Source organism: Aquila chrysaetos, chromosome 1, assembly GCF_900496995.4.
Source record: "Aquila chrysaetos chrysaetos chromosome 1, bAquChr1.4, whole genome shotgun sequence".
Taxonomy (NCBI): Eukaryota; Metazoa; Chordata; class Aves; order Accipitriformes; family Accipitridae; genus Aquila; species Aquila chrysaetos.
The window spans coordinates 49742253-49759345 of NC_044004.1; the positions used below are offsets into that span (position 1 = coordinate 49742253).

At 38.0% G+C, this 17093-nt stretch overlaps 1 protein-coding gene across 8 annotated transcripts in view; it reads left to right on the forward strand.

Moving 5' to 3' along the window:
- FBXW7 (F-box and WD repeat domain containing 7) overlaps positions 1–17093 on the forward strand; it is a 187613-nt gene that overhangs the window by 42975 nt on the left and 127545 nt on the right. The window contains exon 1 of one of the 8 annotated variants that reach the window (XM_041122396.1): positions 3867–4126. The exons of 3 other annotated variants lie outside the window; for them this stretch is intronic. In XM_041122396.1, coding sequence (XP_040978330.1) covers positions 3971–4126 — 156 coding nt within the window. In that variant the 5' untranslated portion in view covers positions 3867–3970. Of the gene's footprint in view, positions 1–3866; positions 4127–17093 lie in introns of those variants that run through there. 4 more of the 8 variants (XM_030010909.2, XM_030010920.2, XM_030010863.1 and 1 more) reach the window with 4 other exon arrangements.

Below are 17093 nucleotides of genomic sequence, written 5' to 3' on the forward strand. Positions count from 1 at the left end.
TGAGAAGATCAATTCATTTGCGAGGAAGTATACCAACCAGCCCTTTTCTTGACCAGCTATTGAAAAGTGTAATGTATGTGCTTGCCCTGCATGTTGGATTTCTTTTCTGAGGCAGTGGAACTGGCTGCAGACAGAGCAGGGTAGCTGACCAGACCGTGTGGCAAGCCCTGGTGATCTCTGGTGTTTCTGACTATCTTTCAGAGAGTTGCCGTGAAACATGTTCATTTGTTGTGGAAAGTATCTTCTGTCCTTCTAAACCCTTTAGAGTTGTAGATTCTCTTGCATTCTCTTACTCTTTCTAAATATGTAACAAATAAACCTGTTGGCTTTTTTCAGTTTGAGCATTTTGCTGTGTATCAGGCATGTTGTATGCTTAGATCTTAGCAATATATTGAATTCTATATAGTATAGTGGTTTTGCTACTACACGTGATTAGTAATTGTGTATTACTAATCATATGCTACACCAATTTCGCAAGAATCTCTTTTTGTAGGAAGGCTTTCCCCCAGTTCAAAGTTGTATTTATTTGATTATTTGTTCAGTAACTGTGTTTCATAATTTATATATTGTTTCTATATGTATAGCCTTGTGAACAATTAAGTGAAGTATATATCCTGTACGTATTTGTACATTTTTTTTTCAATTGGTACTTACACTTTTCATAGGCTACAGTCTTTTCCACTCTCCATGTCCAAGTGATATTTCATCCAGGCTCTTTAACTAAGTGTGTCTGGCTGTTTGCCCATTGAGATTTTGCATACAGGAGAGCATGGCCTTAGCTTAGCATGAAATCATCTATCCTTTGCCTCTTTTTTTAAAAATAGAAACGGTCTGTGGCTAGTAATGAAGAATATTGCAAGAAACCTTTGTTAGTATGATAAATGTTCTTTAAAACCATAAACAATCCTGCTGTGTTTTTAAGTTTGGACTTGACTAAGTTTGTGGAAGTCATGAGAGCTAATATAATGATAAAAATAGCTGGTATTCTCAAAGGTAACCACAGTTCTGAGGATGTTGTCTTCATGACTCTGTCCTGTCAGTGACTATTATGAAGGAGAACATTATGCATTTTATACTTTAGTTAGAAACAGGGAAGTAACAAAAAAGATTCATAGCAAGCTATTTTAATTTCACGTGAAACATATTATGGGGACTAAAGATGTATTGAAAGTTTTGCTGATAAGACACTAGGAAAGTAGAAGAGACAAAATATAGTGGTAACACCAATGTAAAATTTAAGCAAGTCTGTCTTCATGTTTTAAATGACGCTATAGGATGCTTTGGGTGGGGCGAAAAAAGTTTGTTCATTTCTATTAACTATGTCACTGAGTGGGACTTCAATTTTGCTATCCATAGATAGGCAAAAAAAGAAAATCCTGCAGCGATATTACTTTGACATTCTTAAAAATATTAATTTATGTTTTAGATACTTATTCTGTGAAACTGGCTGTCAGTCACTGACATGCTATATCTGCATGCACCCTGGGATCAATAGTACATTAAGGAAACTGACATGAGGAGGGGAAAAAATCATAAATAATGAATAGCAGACTTCACTGCTGGTGCTTCATTTCTACCAAGAATAATACAAATTCTAGTGAAGTACCCTTGTACTTCCTAACCCTGTTAGACTCAAAACCATTATCCCAAATATTGATGCTTTCCTTTAGTCTGTTTCTTGTTAAGAAATATATCTGTGCAATCCTTAACTATGTGCTGCCAAAGGAAAAAGCTAGTGTTTCTATTCATCAGAAATACAGGTACAGTAAGAATATTTGTATTAGAACTGATCTGCAGTCTACTGAGAGACCAGGATTTGAAGTAGGGGGATGTGGGCGTTGCTTTTAACAACATTTTCTTAGCTTGTAAACAATAGATGCTTGTGAAAAGAGATTTTTGTGGTATGCAGGACATGTGAAATGTTGAGCATTAGAGCATGATCCTTGCACTTTAAATCTGTGTATTAATTTTTTTCATTAGCTCTCTCTGCTTCCACATCCTGCACATTGCTGGCAAGCATGCATCAGCAATAAGACTTTCTTCACTAATGTGTCTGACATATCTCTGAAATGTGGCTGGTCAGATCTATAGCTGCTTTTTTTGGAAGTTGGTTCCTTTCAAGCCATTTAAGTAATTTCACCTGATATTACTTTAAATTTTCTATATAATGTGCTCTTTCGATGAATAGCCGTGTAGAATCAGCACAGGAAGAGCAAAGTCCTTGGCAATACCAGCTCAATTGCATCTGCAGATGAGGATTTAAAATTCTATGCAGCAGACAGTACCTCCAGCAGGCGAGTAAAAGGTTACTGCATTATTTTGCTTGTTTGCATCTGTAGTCTTTCTCTACCAAAGATTTTTTTTTTTTTAATCGTTCAATTTGTTATGCATGCTTGTATATAGATACTACTGGAAATTGATTTAATAGAAACATGAATATCAAAAGGGCAGAGCAAGGTGAAGGGAGAGGCTCAGTTCAGCTTTAAACCAAGGAAAGGGAGGGGGAAAGAGAGAAAGAGTAAAAGGGAGGGGTGAGAGAGCAGGAGAGAAATTAAGCTTTCAATGCAGTGTGAAAATGAGAAGTTTTTTTGCGACTGTATTAATTTCAGCTGCTTTCACATCACTTGCATTTTTCTTAACCTTTTGCTAAAGAGGATGCTATTGAACAAGCACTGATAGCTCTATAAATGTAAGTGACAATTATTTCAAGTCAGATTATCCCATAATCGGGTTAAGCAGTTGTGTTAATGTGAGACCTTCTACTTTCAGAAACAGTATTGCATACCATCTTAAACCAATTAAAATGAGCTTTTTACAATATTACTTGCATTTTTTTCAATGAAAAGAAAAAAGAAATCTATATTTATTGCATATAGCATCTCTTGCAAATGAGAGAACATTTCCAGCAGTAAGTTACTTGTGTGTGTTCAAGTTAGAGAGGTATTCAATACTGTATTTGGAGCAGAGTGTACTTCTTTTTAAAGGTTAGAAGACCTGTTTATGTCTGACTGCTCATTTGAATATTTTGCCTTTTTTGTTTTTCTAAGAGCAAAGGGCTCCTCAAAGACTTTATTTAAGCTGCTTACACGATCTACGTCTAACTTGCTTTGAGAGTTGGTTGTGGTACCTTTGGACATTCTACTATAAATTCTCCCATGCTTGTTTCTTCCCAGGTTTAAATTTCTGTTGGCTTTTCCTGGTGTTTTTCTCACGTAGGTTTGTAGCAGCCATTCTAATTTCAGGATTTGGTAGACGTGGGTAGCATTTTTCTCATGCATTCTGACTTTTTAAGAAGACTTTTTGCTGGTTGGTTTTTTGTTTGGTGGGTTTTTTTTTCCTTTTTCCTCCCAGACGCTGCAAATAGTCTCGGAATGTAGCAGTCAGACAGGTCTCCTGTGTAATTGGAAGGTCCCCTTCAAGCAGAGGCGTTACAAAAGGTTGGCGGCTCCGAACGCCTGCAATAACCTGCTGCGTGCTGTGGCCGTGCGGTGCGGAGGCCCTCGCCGGCGCGGAGGATGCTGTGGGCGAGCGCGTGGGGCTGCGCGGGGTGGGGCTCTCGGCTGTTGGCTGCTGGCGTAGCCTCCTCTGTCCGGGGCCCAGGCTGGATAGGCTGCGCTGCCGGGGAGGGTAAAACAGACTTGAAGTGACGAGAGCCACAGAAGGAATAGTCAGCAAGCAGTTTGGAGAGATTGCCATCCCGGAATTTACTCCTCTGTTAGACAGTCCGTCTTCTCAAAGCAGCTTACTTTGCAAAGGGGGATAGAGGGAAAAACGTGTATGTTTTTTTAAACATGAGGTATTACTTGCTGGTGAGACTGGCTGATATTTTTTTGAGAAACACTTTTTTCTTCCCCCTTTCTGCTTAGCAGTCTTAATTTCAGCCAGGGAGCTGCAGAATGAGGCAGCTGGCCAATTTTGAGTGTTTATGGGACAGTACTGGTCCTAATTTCTTTACGAATAAACTCGTCTGATGAGCAAGTCAATGTGTGGCTGTGGCTGCAGCATTATTTCTTCTTTAATGAAGAGGCTGGGCTGTTCGACCTGCTGCTCCAATCTTCTATCTTGCAGTCATACATCAGAGCAGTTGCAGAGACTATCCATTGAATGTCTCAATCAGCCGAAGAAGGTAACTATATTTTAAATTTTAACTATACCATTAAAAGGATGCTGTATAATTTGGACTTAAATGATAAAAAGACAAATTTCAGATGTTCTTAGCAGCTTTCTTGACCTTGCAGTAGCTATCCAATATCATTTTGCCATTATCAGGTTGTGTAGCAATAGAAATGTGCTGCAGTAATTGATTTTGTAATAGGATCAGGTGATTTACTGGCTGCACTGACAACCACTTGCTTGCTTGTTCTGAAACGTGGAGCACTCTAATGGATGTTTTGATTGCAGCCTCGAGTTGCTCTGAAACTGCTAGATGGTCAAAGATGTAACATCTCATTTTTCAGAATAAAAACTTCTCTAACTATTCTCCAATAACATTGGAAATTCATTGAATTTTTTAAATACTTACTCTTCAGATTCCAGATTATTTGGAAAAGCCTTTGTGTGTAGAATTGGAAATTGTCTTAATCAACTTTATGCGTGTCAACTTATCCCCTTTCCTCATAGCCACTTAAAACCCATTAACGCATGTGCTTTATACATTTCCTGAGAATTTGGTCCGTGCTAAACGTAGTCCGTCTGTGCCTAGGGAGAGTATACAACAATTCTTTGTGGATTGCTATTAAACGTTGTATTTTTCTGTTAATATATTATGCTTTGGAAGCAGAAATCTGGCTCTAATTAGGAAACAAACTGAACCATTCCCTATCAGAATATGGATTTTACTGTAGAAAAAGTCATTAGGAGCTGTGATCCAGTGAATGAAATTGGGGAGCTTAATTGGGTCTACCTTTTGGACCAAGCTGTGTTAGGCAGATAAAATTGAAACGTGTTGTTAAACTCTTAGAGCTTTTAAGATATGTAGTGAACCATTCATCTCCAAGTTAATTGGAGAGTAGTATGAGCACAGAGTATGTTACAGTGGTTATTTATAGTTTATACCTAATTCTTTTCACTTTCAAAGAAGTCTTAGTTTTTATCCATTATTGTGCAAGAATAAACATGCCCTTTTGAGTGCTTGTTCACTGTTATGTGACTTATCATGTAAGAATGAAAACTTAAAACCAAAAAACCCCATTGCGTTATTAAAAATGGCTTTTAATTGTTGTTGTGCCTATTTTGGAGTGAAAAGTGATGGGGAAAAAATTGGATCGGGAAGTAGAAGAGTCTCACATGGATCTTGAAGTAAGAAACAGTCAAAAGATAACTTCAGTATGCTGAAGTTTAGAGGGTGACACTCACTTTGTCCAGAGGACAACAGTATGCTGTGTACAATAGGCAATTAAATAACTAATAGCTAAGATCAAATATGTAACATTTTCTCAGGTGATCATATATACAGTGATTTAAGTGGCCTGAAGTAAATCAAGGTGGCTGGATTTGAATTTGTTGAACCTAATAATGATTAAACCAAACTAAAAAGTTAAGACCTTTCAGCCAGTTCTCACTTGATAAGCATAAGTGAGCAAGAAACATTTGATTTAAACCAATACATTTTAATTTTGTTTTCCATTTATGCTTCAGAGAAGGTAACTAGAAGAAAATTGATTCTCACTCATGTAATTTGTTACACCTTTTCCCTTATGAGGAAAATATACTATTTCCACATTTGTTCACGTAGTGTATTGCTTGACATTCAGATTCTTTTCAGCTGTTTGGTTTGGGTTTGTTGGGGTTTTATTGTTTGAATTTATTTTTTTTTTTTTTTTTTTTTTACATTGTGAAATGAGCATGAGTCCCTTTGCGGAAATAGATTTCTATCTCTCCGATTTATACATGTGAAAAGAAACCCAAATTCCCATTTCTCCAGCATACAATATGTTTTTTCAGTCTGAAAGAACTGGTCATTGTGTTGGAGTAGCAGAATGAGCCCAAGTGTGTTTTTTGAATCTGAAGAGGAGTAGTGTTCAAAGGTGATGATGGTGGTAGGGGGTAGCACTTCACTGAGCTCGGGTTGCAGGATTTACTTAGTGATTACAGAGTTAGTGATTGGACTTTAAAAAAGGTGCGTGGGAAGGCAACAATCTTGTAGTGTTTCAACTATTTACATTGCCTTAGCAGGCAATAGGAAATGCAACTATTAGCTTAAGAGAGAGAACAATTAAAAATCACTTCCATTTAAAGGAGTTAACTTGATGAGAAAAATAAGGTTAAATAGTTTGGGTTTACTTTGTTTTTATTTTTATACATCTTTCTCAAGGTTAGTTTATACTACAAGGGAATTTTGCCACCATAATGTATATTATAAAAGTATTTGCAAGAAAGTTGATGTGATCTGCTGTATTTTGTGATTCTAGACACAATGATAAAGAGCTAATGAATTTGTTCTGAAGTTCAAGAGGAAAATCTTTGTAAATCACTGAGGAAAATAGTTGGAAAGAATTGCATTTTTCAGAGAAAATGGAAAATAGGCTCTTTTTGTAAAATAGTACTGTTTTGTGTGCAAAACTGCACTGCAAAACATACAACTCTGTGAAAGTGTAGCTAGGGCAGGGAAGAGAAAAAGGCCTTTCTGTTGAGAGCAATATGTTACTGAAATGCTAGTAATATACTGATAATAAGTGCTGCAGGAGTACTGTTGCACTAACAGAGCAGAAGGAGGAGTGGAACTAGTTGAATAGTAGTACCAGAATCGTTGAAATTGGATTTAGCAGTCTGAAAGTTCAGCTGGAAACTCGTCAAAGTGCCTCCAGTCCGTGTTGGTGACCCTTGGGTAAGGTGGTCCAAGGTGCCCCGTGGCCAGCTGCTGTGCACCCAGCATCAGCTCCCAACTCCTGCCCCACGGTCACATCCAGGGCAGATGGGGCAGCAAGTCCTTATGTACAGTGTGTTACTTTAGGTCCTGGCATTTCAATGGTGCTCTAATTAACAAAAGCCAGCACTTCCCCAGATTTAAAACAAGAGTTTCCATCTTACTATTCAGCCAGAAGATATTTGTAGTGGTAGCTGCTACAAGAGCCTTGAAAAGGACTTGTTTTCTAAAGAAATTGTCATGAGAATGAAACTTTTAAGTGTGTGAAACATTAGGCTAAACATTATAGTAAGAACCTTTATTAACAAAGAAACAAGACAAAAGATAATGATCTTGTAAACTGGTTTTCTCACTCTGCCTGACCTTCCAGATTAGTTGAGGGCTTCTGTACCTGGTTACTTAATGAGGAATTGACCAGATTGATTAATAGCTTCCCGCCTCTTGCTGGTGATTTCAGTAGGAACAAATACTAGTTCACTGGCGATTGCAGATCATTTTAGTGCCTCATCTAAACCTAACTTAAATAAAGTCCAGAATAAAATAATGTGACTATGAAAATGGATGCATAGCATATCTTGCACCTCAAAATTTGTCAGACGTGGTCATTTTATAAGAACATAGATGACTCTATTCTTCTGTGTTTAGCCCTCATCTCAAACTGGAAAGGTACCAGGAGTGGAGAAGAAGAAATATTAAAAAAAAAAAAAAAAGTCCTGTATGAAATTGGGGGAAGACTTGAGGAAGCTAAAGATGGGATACTAAGGGGAGAAGCAGTAAGTTACTAGGAGCTAGAAACAGGCACGGATTTTATCGGAGGGTGGAAAACCTTGCTGTAAACCGCTGTTCTTATTATGTGTGTATGTGTGAATCTTGCACAGCTGCTGAATCACAGTTTTGTTTTTGCTTTTGCAGGTAACATGCAGTGTGTGTATATTTATATACACACACAAGAGTTATAGTTGGCATTTGTGTTTTCTTATTTGCTTCCTGTTGCCCTCCAAATTTGTGTCATTAGAAACTTATCATGAGATCTGCATGTCAGGCTTCGTTCTCTCAGAAATAAAATTTGTGATCACAATTCTGCATTTTAGATAGCAGTCCTAATGTATCTAAAAGGAACCTTGTAACTCCCACGTGGCTAAATTTACCTCTGCTAAGAATAATGTTTTAAAAAAAAGAAAAATAAAAATCAAAGCCTTCTTTTGGTAGAATGAAGAGAAAATTTAAGTCCAAATATATCCAATTAAAAAAAGCACAATTATGCCTTTTTAGGTCAAGACCTTTAGTAAATTTAAGATTAATTCTTCCAGTAAATGGATTTTCATGTTTAAATGTTATGTCATACAGATACTGAAGTCTAAAAGTTCCTTACTTCTGTTTCCTGTGGAGATACCTACTTCCCGTATTTTGCGTATGGCACAACAAAACCAAGTAGCAGGTCGTGTAACAATGGCATGAAGTATTTCAGCTGAGCGAGCAGATACGTATTTTTTGGAACTTCTTCAGTTGTGCCATCTTACGTCCACTTTCTGGGTTAAGAGGTTAGCGTAATTATAAGAGAAGACTTTGCTGAATTCCAAAGTATGGTGGCCTATGATTTTTATGAATGAATGTTGATTTATGGGGTGGTTCTTTGTTTTAAACTGGTCCTTCTCAGCATAGGTTGGCTGTTATGTCTGCCAGTGGCATAACCGTGAAAGAGTCTTGCAGACTTATGGGGGAGAGACTGGAGGAGCGTGATGTTACGCTCTCAGAGAAGATGCCTTACTATAATCAGAAGGGTGGAGAGGGTAAAAGGGACTGTGAATACCCCCAAGGAATAACTTTAAAAGCAACAGACCTTTTCTTCTTAGTAGTTGAGAGGCAGAGAACCTTCCTTGGTGGTGTTTGAATGAGGAGATGGTGGGGAGGGGGCAGAACCGAGAGGGAGGAAGCCTTCTGTGTATGGGAGGCAACAGACTATGCCAAGCAACTGAGCTGGGGGAGAAAGGACAAATAGATTTTTAAGGTCGGAGGAACCATTGTGACTATCTAGTCAGACCATCTGCATAGCACAGCACAGGATTGCACCCATGCTGTAACCCCGAGTTTGAGGTTCAACTGTAACAGTATTCAGAGCTAAATTGTACCGTTGATTCTCTTGATGCAGACTGTTCTGTACCACAAAACCCTAATCCAGCATTCGTTATATTGTCATCTATTAACTCTTTAAAGATTCCTTTCTATGTTAGTATGTTGATTTTCCTTGGTCTTTGTCAAGCTAAAGTGGTTTTTCTCTTTTACTTTTTTTGAAACAGTAGCACATAATTTCTTTCCTGCTGTTGGCAGAACAGAAAGAATGATGACAACCCAGTAAACAGTAACATTTTGTGGTAAGATGCTAGTACCGCCATCAGTATCGTCATTATCAGAAGAGGAGGAATGTAAGAGATAGCAAAACCATTGCAATGTTCTCTTGCTCAAAGCTGAATTTAGAGGAAAAAAAAAAGATCAATTTCAGAAATAAGTGAGATTTCCCAAAAGTCCTAATTCAGATGGTTTACCAGAATGGTAGATTTTTTCTTCATCCCAGCAGGCTGACATGGCAAGTCTTGATTTGAGTACAATCACTATCTTACAAATGGTGTTACAAGTACTACAACACAGACAATCCTGTTAATAGTATTAAAGACTATGAGATCCTGGGGTTCAAATTAAATATTGTCAATTTTAATCAAACCAACTTTTCATATGCAATCTTAATAACTCTGCTCCCCAATTCTCTCCCCCCAAAAAGGTTGCTTTTTATTCATTAAATACACAAGACAGCAATGAGCCACGGAGAGTGAAGTGTCATCACAGCAACTGAGATCTTCAGGTTCTTCAGCAGTAGTATCACCAGAGCAAAAATGAACACATGTGCTTGGCTTGGCTGGTTTGAAAGGCCCTCCAAGAAACTTATTACCTACTGGTAGCTTAATATTCCTGCTGTTCCTGTGAATGAATTTTCTTTTTGCTAAGTACCCGTCTACTCTTTGGGACTTTGTGCTATGACTTAGAGCTTGTTGAGTTTCAGCCGTAGTAGATGGTATTCAGGGACACATCAAGAATAAAGCTGATGTAGTATGAACCATTCTGGTCATTCTTGCAACACTCTTAGTTGCTTAAAAGTATCTTACATCCTTATAAGCTGAATGCTATACTCTGCTCACTGTTTTGGTAAAGTGATTGCAAAGACTTTTTTTCTTGCACATTTTTTTTAAAGCTGCTGTTCTGAAGCTTTCAAACAATCATTTCCCCAGCACTGTTTTTATTCCAGTTTCAGTAGCGTTTTATCTGTCGCCCTAACTATCTTTGCAGTTATACTGTAGTGCAAGAAAAATAGAGAAACAAACATCCCTGATATTAGTATGTTATGCTTTGTGGATAATATTAGAATCAGACTGTAAATTTAACAACTTATTCTCCATGGACTTCAAAAGATATATTTTTTTTATTAATACATAAAATTTTTCTTAATTCCATAAGAAGCCTCTTTTTTCCTGTATCCACCCTATTGAGATGCCACTAATGATATTGTATTGATCCACTAAAAAGGTTTGCAGTGAAGCTTTTTACTTGATGTAGGCTGTCTTTTTAATTATAGCTATGCTACTATGCTGTGCAGAACTCTGTAGTTACGGTTGTGTCAGCACTTACATTTTAGATCCCTCATTTTTATCAACTTAATACCGACAATAAAAAATTGCTTTGAGGTAAATCATAGCAAGATCTTAGCCTTCAGGGTGAGTCAGTAAGAGTTCACTGTATTAAAAACTATTCAGATGAATCTGAGTTAATGAAAGGTTATAACCTTCTCTTCTACACAAACACTCTTTACGTGTGCTTGCAACTACTGGTTTAAAATTATTTTTTTTAAGGCTTTTTTCTTACTTGAGGTACTGTCATTCAGCATCTAAAAAGCAGCAGAATTCATTGCTCCATTTCTCTGGGCATCTCTAAGGGATCTACAGTAGCTCCTGAACCTGCCTGCCTCTTTGTCTTGGTGTCGTGTGTCCCCCAGCCCTTTCCTTTCCCTTCTCCCAGACCTGCACTTGCTCTGAGGAGGGGACCTAATGAGAATGAAGGATGACTGTCTCGTGTTGTGTTGTGTTTGCTGTATGTATACTTATCAAATGCTTAATCCCAAATAAGAAGGTAGTGCGTGTAGAGGGGTATTTTCTCCTTATTTTAGAAACATAAAGCTACCACTGTAAAAGAATGTTTCTAATATTGCAGACTGAGGCTGTTGGAAATGGCTGTGCATTAGATGTCTATGCTGGCTCACGATCCAGAGCACAGAGCTATTCCCTAATGATGGGAGCCTAAATGAACAGGACTTGTTTTTTCCAGAATGGTGTTAGTGATAGTGCCTACCCGTTGCACGAAAGGGTAACGGCTAGAGCACTCAAGTCTGGGTTCAGTTTCTTCCTCATCCTGTAAGGGTGTAAATGCACATCCCTCCCTTTTCTGGAAGAGAGCTGAGAAATTGTTTGGGTGGGGGCATCTTCCAGCTCTGTTGTGGTGTCTTGGCCACTGTGTGATCAAGAATGAGGGGGAAAGAAAGCAAGAAGGAATATGATTTTGCAGATTTAGTGTACTTTGCCCTTAGTTTGGGGAAGAGATGCTGGAGTACCAGAATCTGCTCCTTGCGTTATTTCCAGGTCTCCCTCAAAAATTTGTCAACTATACAGAAAGCGCAGGACTAAAATACAGCTTTCCCTGCTAGCTTATATCCTAATGACTGGTTAGAGTCCTTGTCCCTTCTGTTATTCTGTGCTGTCTTGTTAGAATGCTGTACTGAGGAGAAAGAAATGCTGTTTTAAATCTCCCTCATCAGATTTTGCTCTGGTAATGCACATGTGTGTGTTTTTTCATTTCTTATCTAACTGAGCCTGACATACAGACCTTATGATCTTTTGACTTTGTTTGTTTTTGCTTTAGGGCTAGGTATTAGCCTGGTCATTGGACCCTCCTAGTATGGGAAAATGCTAGAGGAAAAAGAAACATAATCAGCACAGGCAGCTAGTGATGGGTGCAATAAGTAAAAAGAAGAGGGAGGAGGTGTAGTGCTCAAAAAATTGAATTTGAAGAGTCAGAGTTGTAGTGTAGCTGTGCTTTGAACTCTGACATTGCTATAGATACAAGTCTGGATTTCACAGGAACTTTATATCTCAGTTAAGTTCAGTGTAGCTGACCTTGCTGATCTCTGTGCAGGCCTGTTGGCAGAAGGGAGACAAAATCACTCTTTCACTTTTTTTCTTTCTAAGATAAAGCAGTTAACTATGAAATGTACATACATACCATAGCATTGAGCAACCTAGAAAATATGTGTAATAAAATATATCCTGGACACTTCCACTGAATAATGAGGGTGAAAAAATACCTCAATAAATACACTTTGTTTGCATTCTGTGGGCATGTTGATAGCCCCTGAGGGCAAAAATTGATACGTGAGACTGTTGTAATGCATGTGCAGGAAGAAGTTGGACCGACAAGGCAATGATGTCCTTGCTGTTTTATTTACCTTTCACTTTTTCAAAGCCCTTTTGCAGGGAAGTATATGTAATAAACTTCACTTTATAAATGGGGAAACAGACTCTGAAAGTGAGGAGGCTGAAGGTCCCTCTTTAGGCCCTTGGCAAATCTGAGCACGGAAACCAAGTCTCCTCAGACTGTATTCAGCTGTTTTCCTGCTAGATCACATTTTCTCCACATAGTATTTCCTTTGTGGGAAAAGCGCAAAGAAAAGTTAAGTATCGAGTGACTGAAAGGTGGCAAAACATTTGTATGGGTATTCCAAGTACCTTAAAAAGGTGATTCCCACTTCATATAGCTGGAGAAATAAGGCACAAGGAAGATAACGACTCACCTAAATTCTCCCATTTGAAGTTGGGATAAATATCAGATCTGATTCCTATCTTTTTAATGCATTTTAACAAAAAGTGGTCTCTGTAGCCTCTTCTTTACAGAAGGATGGACCTTATTGCTTCGGTTTCTTTTGTGCCACTTCTTCACAAGTATGTGTAGTGTCTTTGCCAACCGTTGGGGACTGTGTGCCAACTAATGCAGCTGTCACTTGACACCCCCCCCCCCCAAGCTTTTTGGCTCCATCTGCTTGCCTGGTCATTTCCATTGTTTGCTTTCCACTTCCCACTATGCTGCCTCCCAGGTGCATAGTTGTCAGTAATAGTCAGTTTGTACCTCCCCCCCCGCACCCCCAGGCTCTCCAAAGGATGCAGATTACACCTTTCCTTTCTCCAAACACCTATACCCATACTTGCAATTCAGGATGGAGAATAGAAGAGGCTTCCTGAACGTATCATAACTTAATGTATACCAAAGCGTTTTCCATCTGCTTTCCACCCACAGCTATTTCTCAATATCTGGAGTGACAACAAAATATTTTTCTTGAGCAGGTTTTGGTTTGGTGGCATAAATTGAGGAAGAAAGGAAACGGCTAGACAGCATGGACTTGAGGGATAGTACAGGAGCTGGGAAAGCAGTTCTGCAATTTATTTCTCTTAAAACTATAACAACCTCTAATTTTCAGTGGTAGTTTACTGATGAGAGATTGGTCACTAATTCTTTTTTCTACTTAGAAAGATACCTTGCATAACATAAGCAATTCAAGGTCTTAAGATGTGCAAATCGTGTTGCTAAGTCAGTGCAGAGCATCAGAATTAGTGTGGTGGGCCAGCTGAATTTGAAACAAAACATGAATTGGCAAGCTACTTAATCTAATGCAAGTGAGTAATGTGGAGAGATTCTACGTGCTCCTTATGCCTGTTTGAGGTTCAATTTTATTTATTTATTTGTTTATTTTAAATATTTATATGTCTCTCTAGATCTATTTCCAGTTGACTTGGTGTCAATTTTTGGTTTGGAGCTCAATAAAGCAGCAACAACTGGCAGTTACAAACTGATTAAGTTTTGCAAGTATTGTTGGTCTAAACTGTTCTCTTGTTCCATTTTTGTAACCAAGATTATTTTTTTTAATCTTGCTTATGGGTACGTATACATTAGTAGCTTCTCCTTTAAAAATTTCCTGTGATCAGATGGGAGCACTGATGCCTATATGTAGGTTAATTTTCACGTACTTTGTGTATCTTGCTTAACGTTTTGCACACCTGGCACTTTTTCCTTCAGAAGAATGAGTAGTTAGCATGTTTTTGCTGTACTTCGTCTTTGTAGAACTTCTAAACCCACAGAATTCTTGGGAGGAAAAATAATACTGCATGTAAGGATAATTGTCATTCCAAAGAGACAAAAAAATGCCATTTTCCAGTTTGATACTAGAAATGTGGAGTAATCTTTCCTAGACTGAGAAGTTCCTGGCAATTTGGTGACCCCAGCTTCCATTGTGGACAAACTTACAGAAGAGGCATCTTTCTTTATGAAGAACGTAATGGATTTTTATGTTTCAGTCTCAAATTGAAGGCTTCTTCAAACCTGTTTTATACAACATATAACATTAATCCTTTTGCTATTCTATAATGTTAGTTGTTTACGTGAAAATATTTTATTTTTTTTCCCCAGTAGTACTCCACTTTCAAGTTCCTTGTGGACTTTTACTTTTGTAAATAAAGTAAAGTAAAATAGCAGCCTTCTATCTGTGGAAGAAGGCAAAGAAGCATAGCGATTTTTGTTGGAAACTACATTTAATGGTTCTGAGCTGTTAACGTTGACTCAGTGGCCGGAAAAGGTAGCAAAAATGACTTGGGTTTTGGAATGTTTCAGATCCTTTATGTTCCCATGGCGTCTAAAAAAATCCCCAAACAAAACAATGCCCCCACTACCACCAAACAAAAACCAGCCATGAACCCTGTTCTGTGAGAACAAAGATATGAAATGTGTATTGATATATTAGAGACATTAGCTCATTTTATGGCAGTGTCTATGCTTTCTTCAAACACACCAAGCCAAATCTTGTACCTTAGTTGTTGCATCACATCTGAGTAAAGGGAGGAGATGGCACGTTAAGAGTAAGAGGAATCTATAGCATAGAGCAGGCGTTGTTTTCTGTTAGAGAGACAAGTGCTTTTATGCAAAGGCCCTGGTCAGCCAATACACAGCAGGGTAGTCTGGCATTTTCTAACAGCTATTATTTATCCTTGGCTTTGTTATGGGTGGCTAAGTTTCATCTCTTCTTCAACAGAGAATAATCTGGTATTTTTTTCAGACTCTACAAATACAGGGAAAATTAAACCTGAAAGGGGACTGTAAAACAGGTAAAGAGTACAGGTAAGGGAGAGCAGAACTTCTGGAAAGAATTTAATCAGGACATTTTCTGGGATTTTGTCTACTTTTAAGTCAGTGTAGACTTTGTTATGTAGATCCAGCCAAATTCAGGATAAAACATATTGAAATTCTCACAACAAAGTCTTAAATACCAAGCACTTCAGCTGTCGTTTGATGTACTGAATGTGCCAGTAGCAGCAAGTGGGCACAGGATTTGATTTCTCTACAAGTCAGTAGATGAGGCTGTCTCACTCTGTTAGTGCACAGAGTGGCTGTTTGTGGAATAGTGGGCTGCAGAAGTGCTAAAAGCCAGTGGCATCAGATTCTTGTAACGTATGGAACAGACTCTTAATGTTATCTCTTGTCTGCTGATGTAAGAAGCACACTTAAAATTTCCTACGTGTGCTAGATCTCCACATATTGAATGAAGTGGATGCTATTCCAATGTGTGTAGTTGATCTTTGACTTTCAGAATTAAAATTCTAAGTGTAGGAACTATAGACAATAATGCATACAGTAAGTACCTGCTTGTGGGAATAGCTGAGAAATAAAAAGGTGATGGCAGTTCATTGGTTGTCTTAACTGTTACCAATTTCTTCTAGCCGTTGCATCTGAAAAGGTTTTGTATTAGCGTGTGCAGCTTTACAGATGTTTGTGACTGGTTGCATGAGCAGGAAAATGTAGGTAGTTAAATACCTCAATCTTGTGCCATCACTTGCAGAGTGATGGCTATGGTAAATGTCCTGATGACATATATTATATAAGGTGTAATTAGGTGACAGATGGTGTCAAACTTCACTTGCAGTTGTAGTTGGCATAGTTTTTTGAGGAGGGAACAGTAAGGGCACACTGGTATTTTTGCACTTTATTTAGCCACTCCTATTCACAAATAACAGATTTTGTCCATTTACTCATGCTCTTTGGATGCAATTACACTTTCGGTTTTAAAAAGCAAGTTCTCAGATGGCCAGTTAAGATATCCTTGATGCTGAGGAGGGCAGGTACTACTGCTATATAAATTTAGGCTTCTTTTTTAATGTGTAAGTGTAGAGTGGTTATTGTATCTTGACAGGCCATCTATCACAGTAGCAGGATTGATAGTCCTAGAACCACAAGTCCACGATTTTCCACAGTAAAACTTACTACAACTGTAAATATAGGCAAGTACTGCTAATACATGAAGACTTTTGTCTTCTCTTTAGTTGGTTTATGTTAATGATTGTACTGATGGCTGGCAAACAGCTTCTGGTATGAGGCAAAAATCTATCACAAACAGAACATTTAACTTCATTTTCATGCAAGGATTGTAGTACAGTCTTTGCATTTTCTTGAGTAGAATTCAAAAAGAATTCAAAGAATTCAAAGGAATACAAAAATTCAAAAATTATTTTGGTATTTCATGTTTTTTAATTCTATAAAATCGATTGCTGTCCCAAGGTCTAATTTTTGTGTCTACTAGTCACAGTGAGAGGACCTGTTGTTTGTAATCTTCCAGCCTTGAATTTGTTTTTGCTCATTGGATCCTGTTGTAGATCTGTCATACCAGCTCTAAATAACTTGGCTCTTGCTAAGAGTCCCATGCAAAGGTGAATAGACTTTTGCCACTTTCACACCATGTGAAACTTGGGTTGTGCTTTAGCAGTCTTTACATTTCAGGATCATACACAGATTTACTCAAGTGTATGTTGGGTACATCAAATAAAAGGAGTTCAGGGAGATGAAGACTGAAAATACTTGCTTCTAAACACTGCAGCTACTTTAGACATTAATTAGTCTAGTTGGTGAACTTCACTGGCTGACTGGTTTAACATCTTAATTGTTAGTTTCCATTATGAAAGTCTTGTCCCAACAGTATCAATAATATGCCGCAAAGACAGTGCTGCTTGGACTCCTTTAATCTCCGTTGTTACAGAAGCTTTAAATATTATTAAATTAAGGAATTGGGTTCTTGGCCTTTATGACAGTGTTC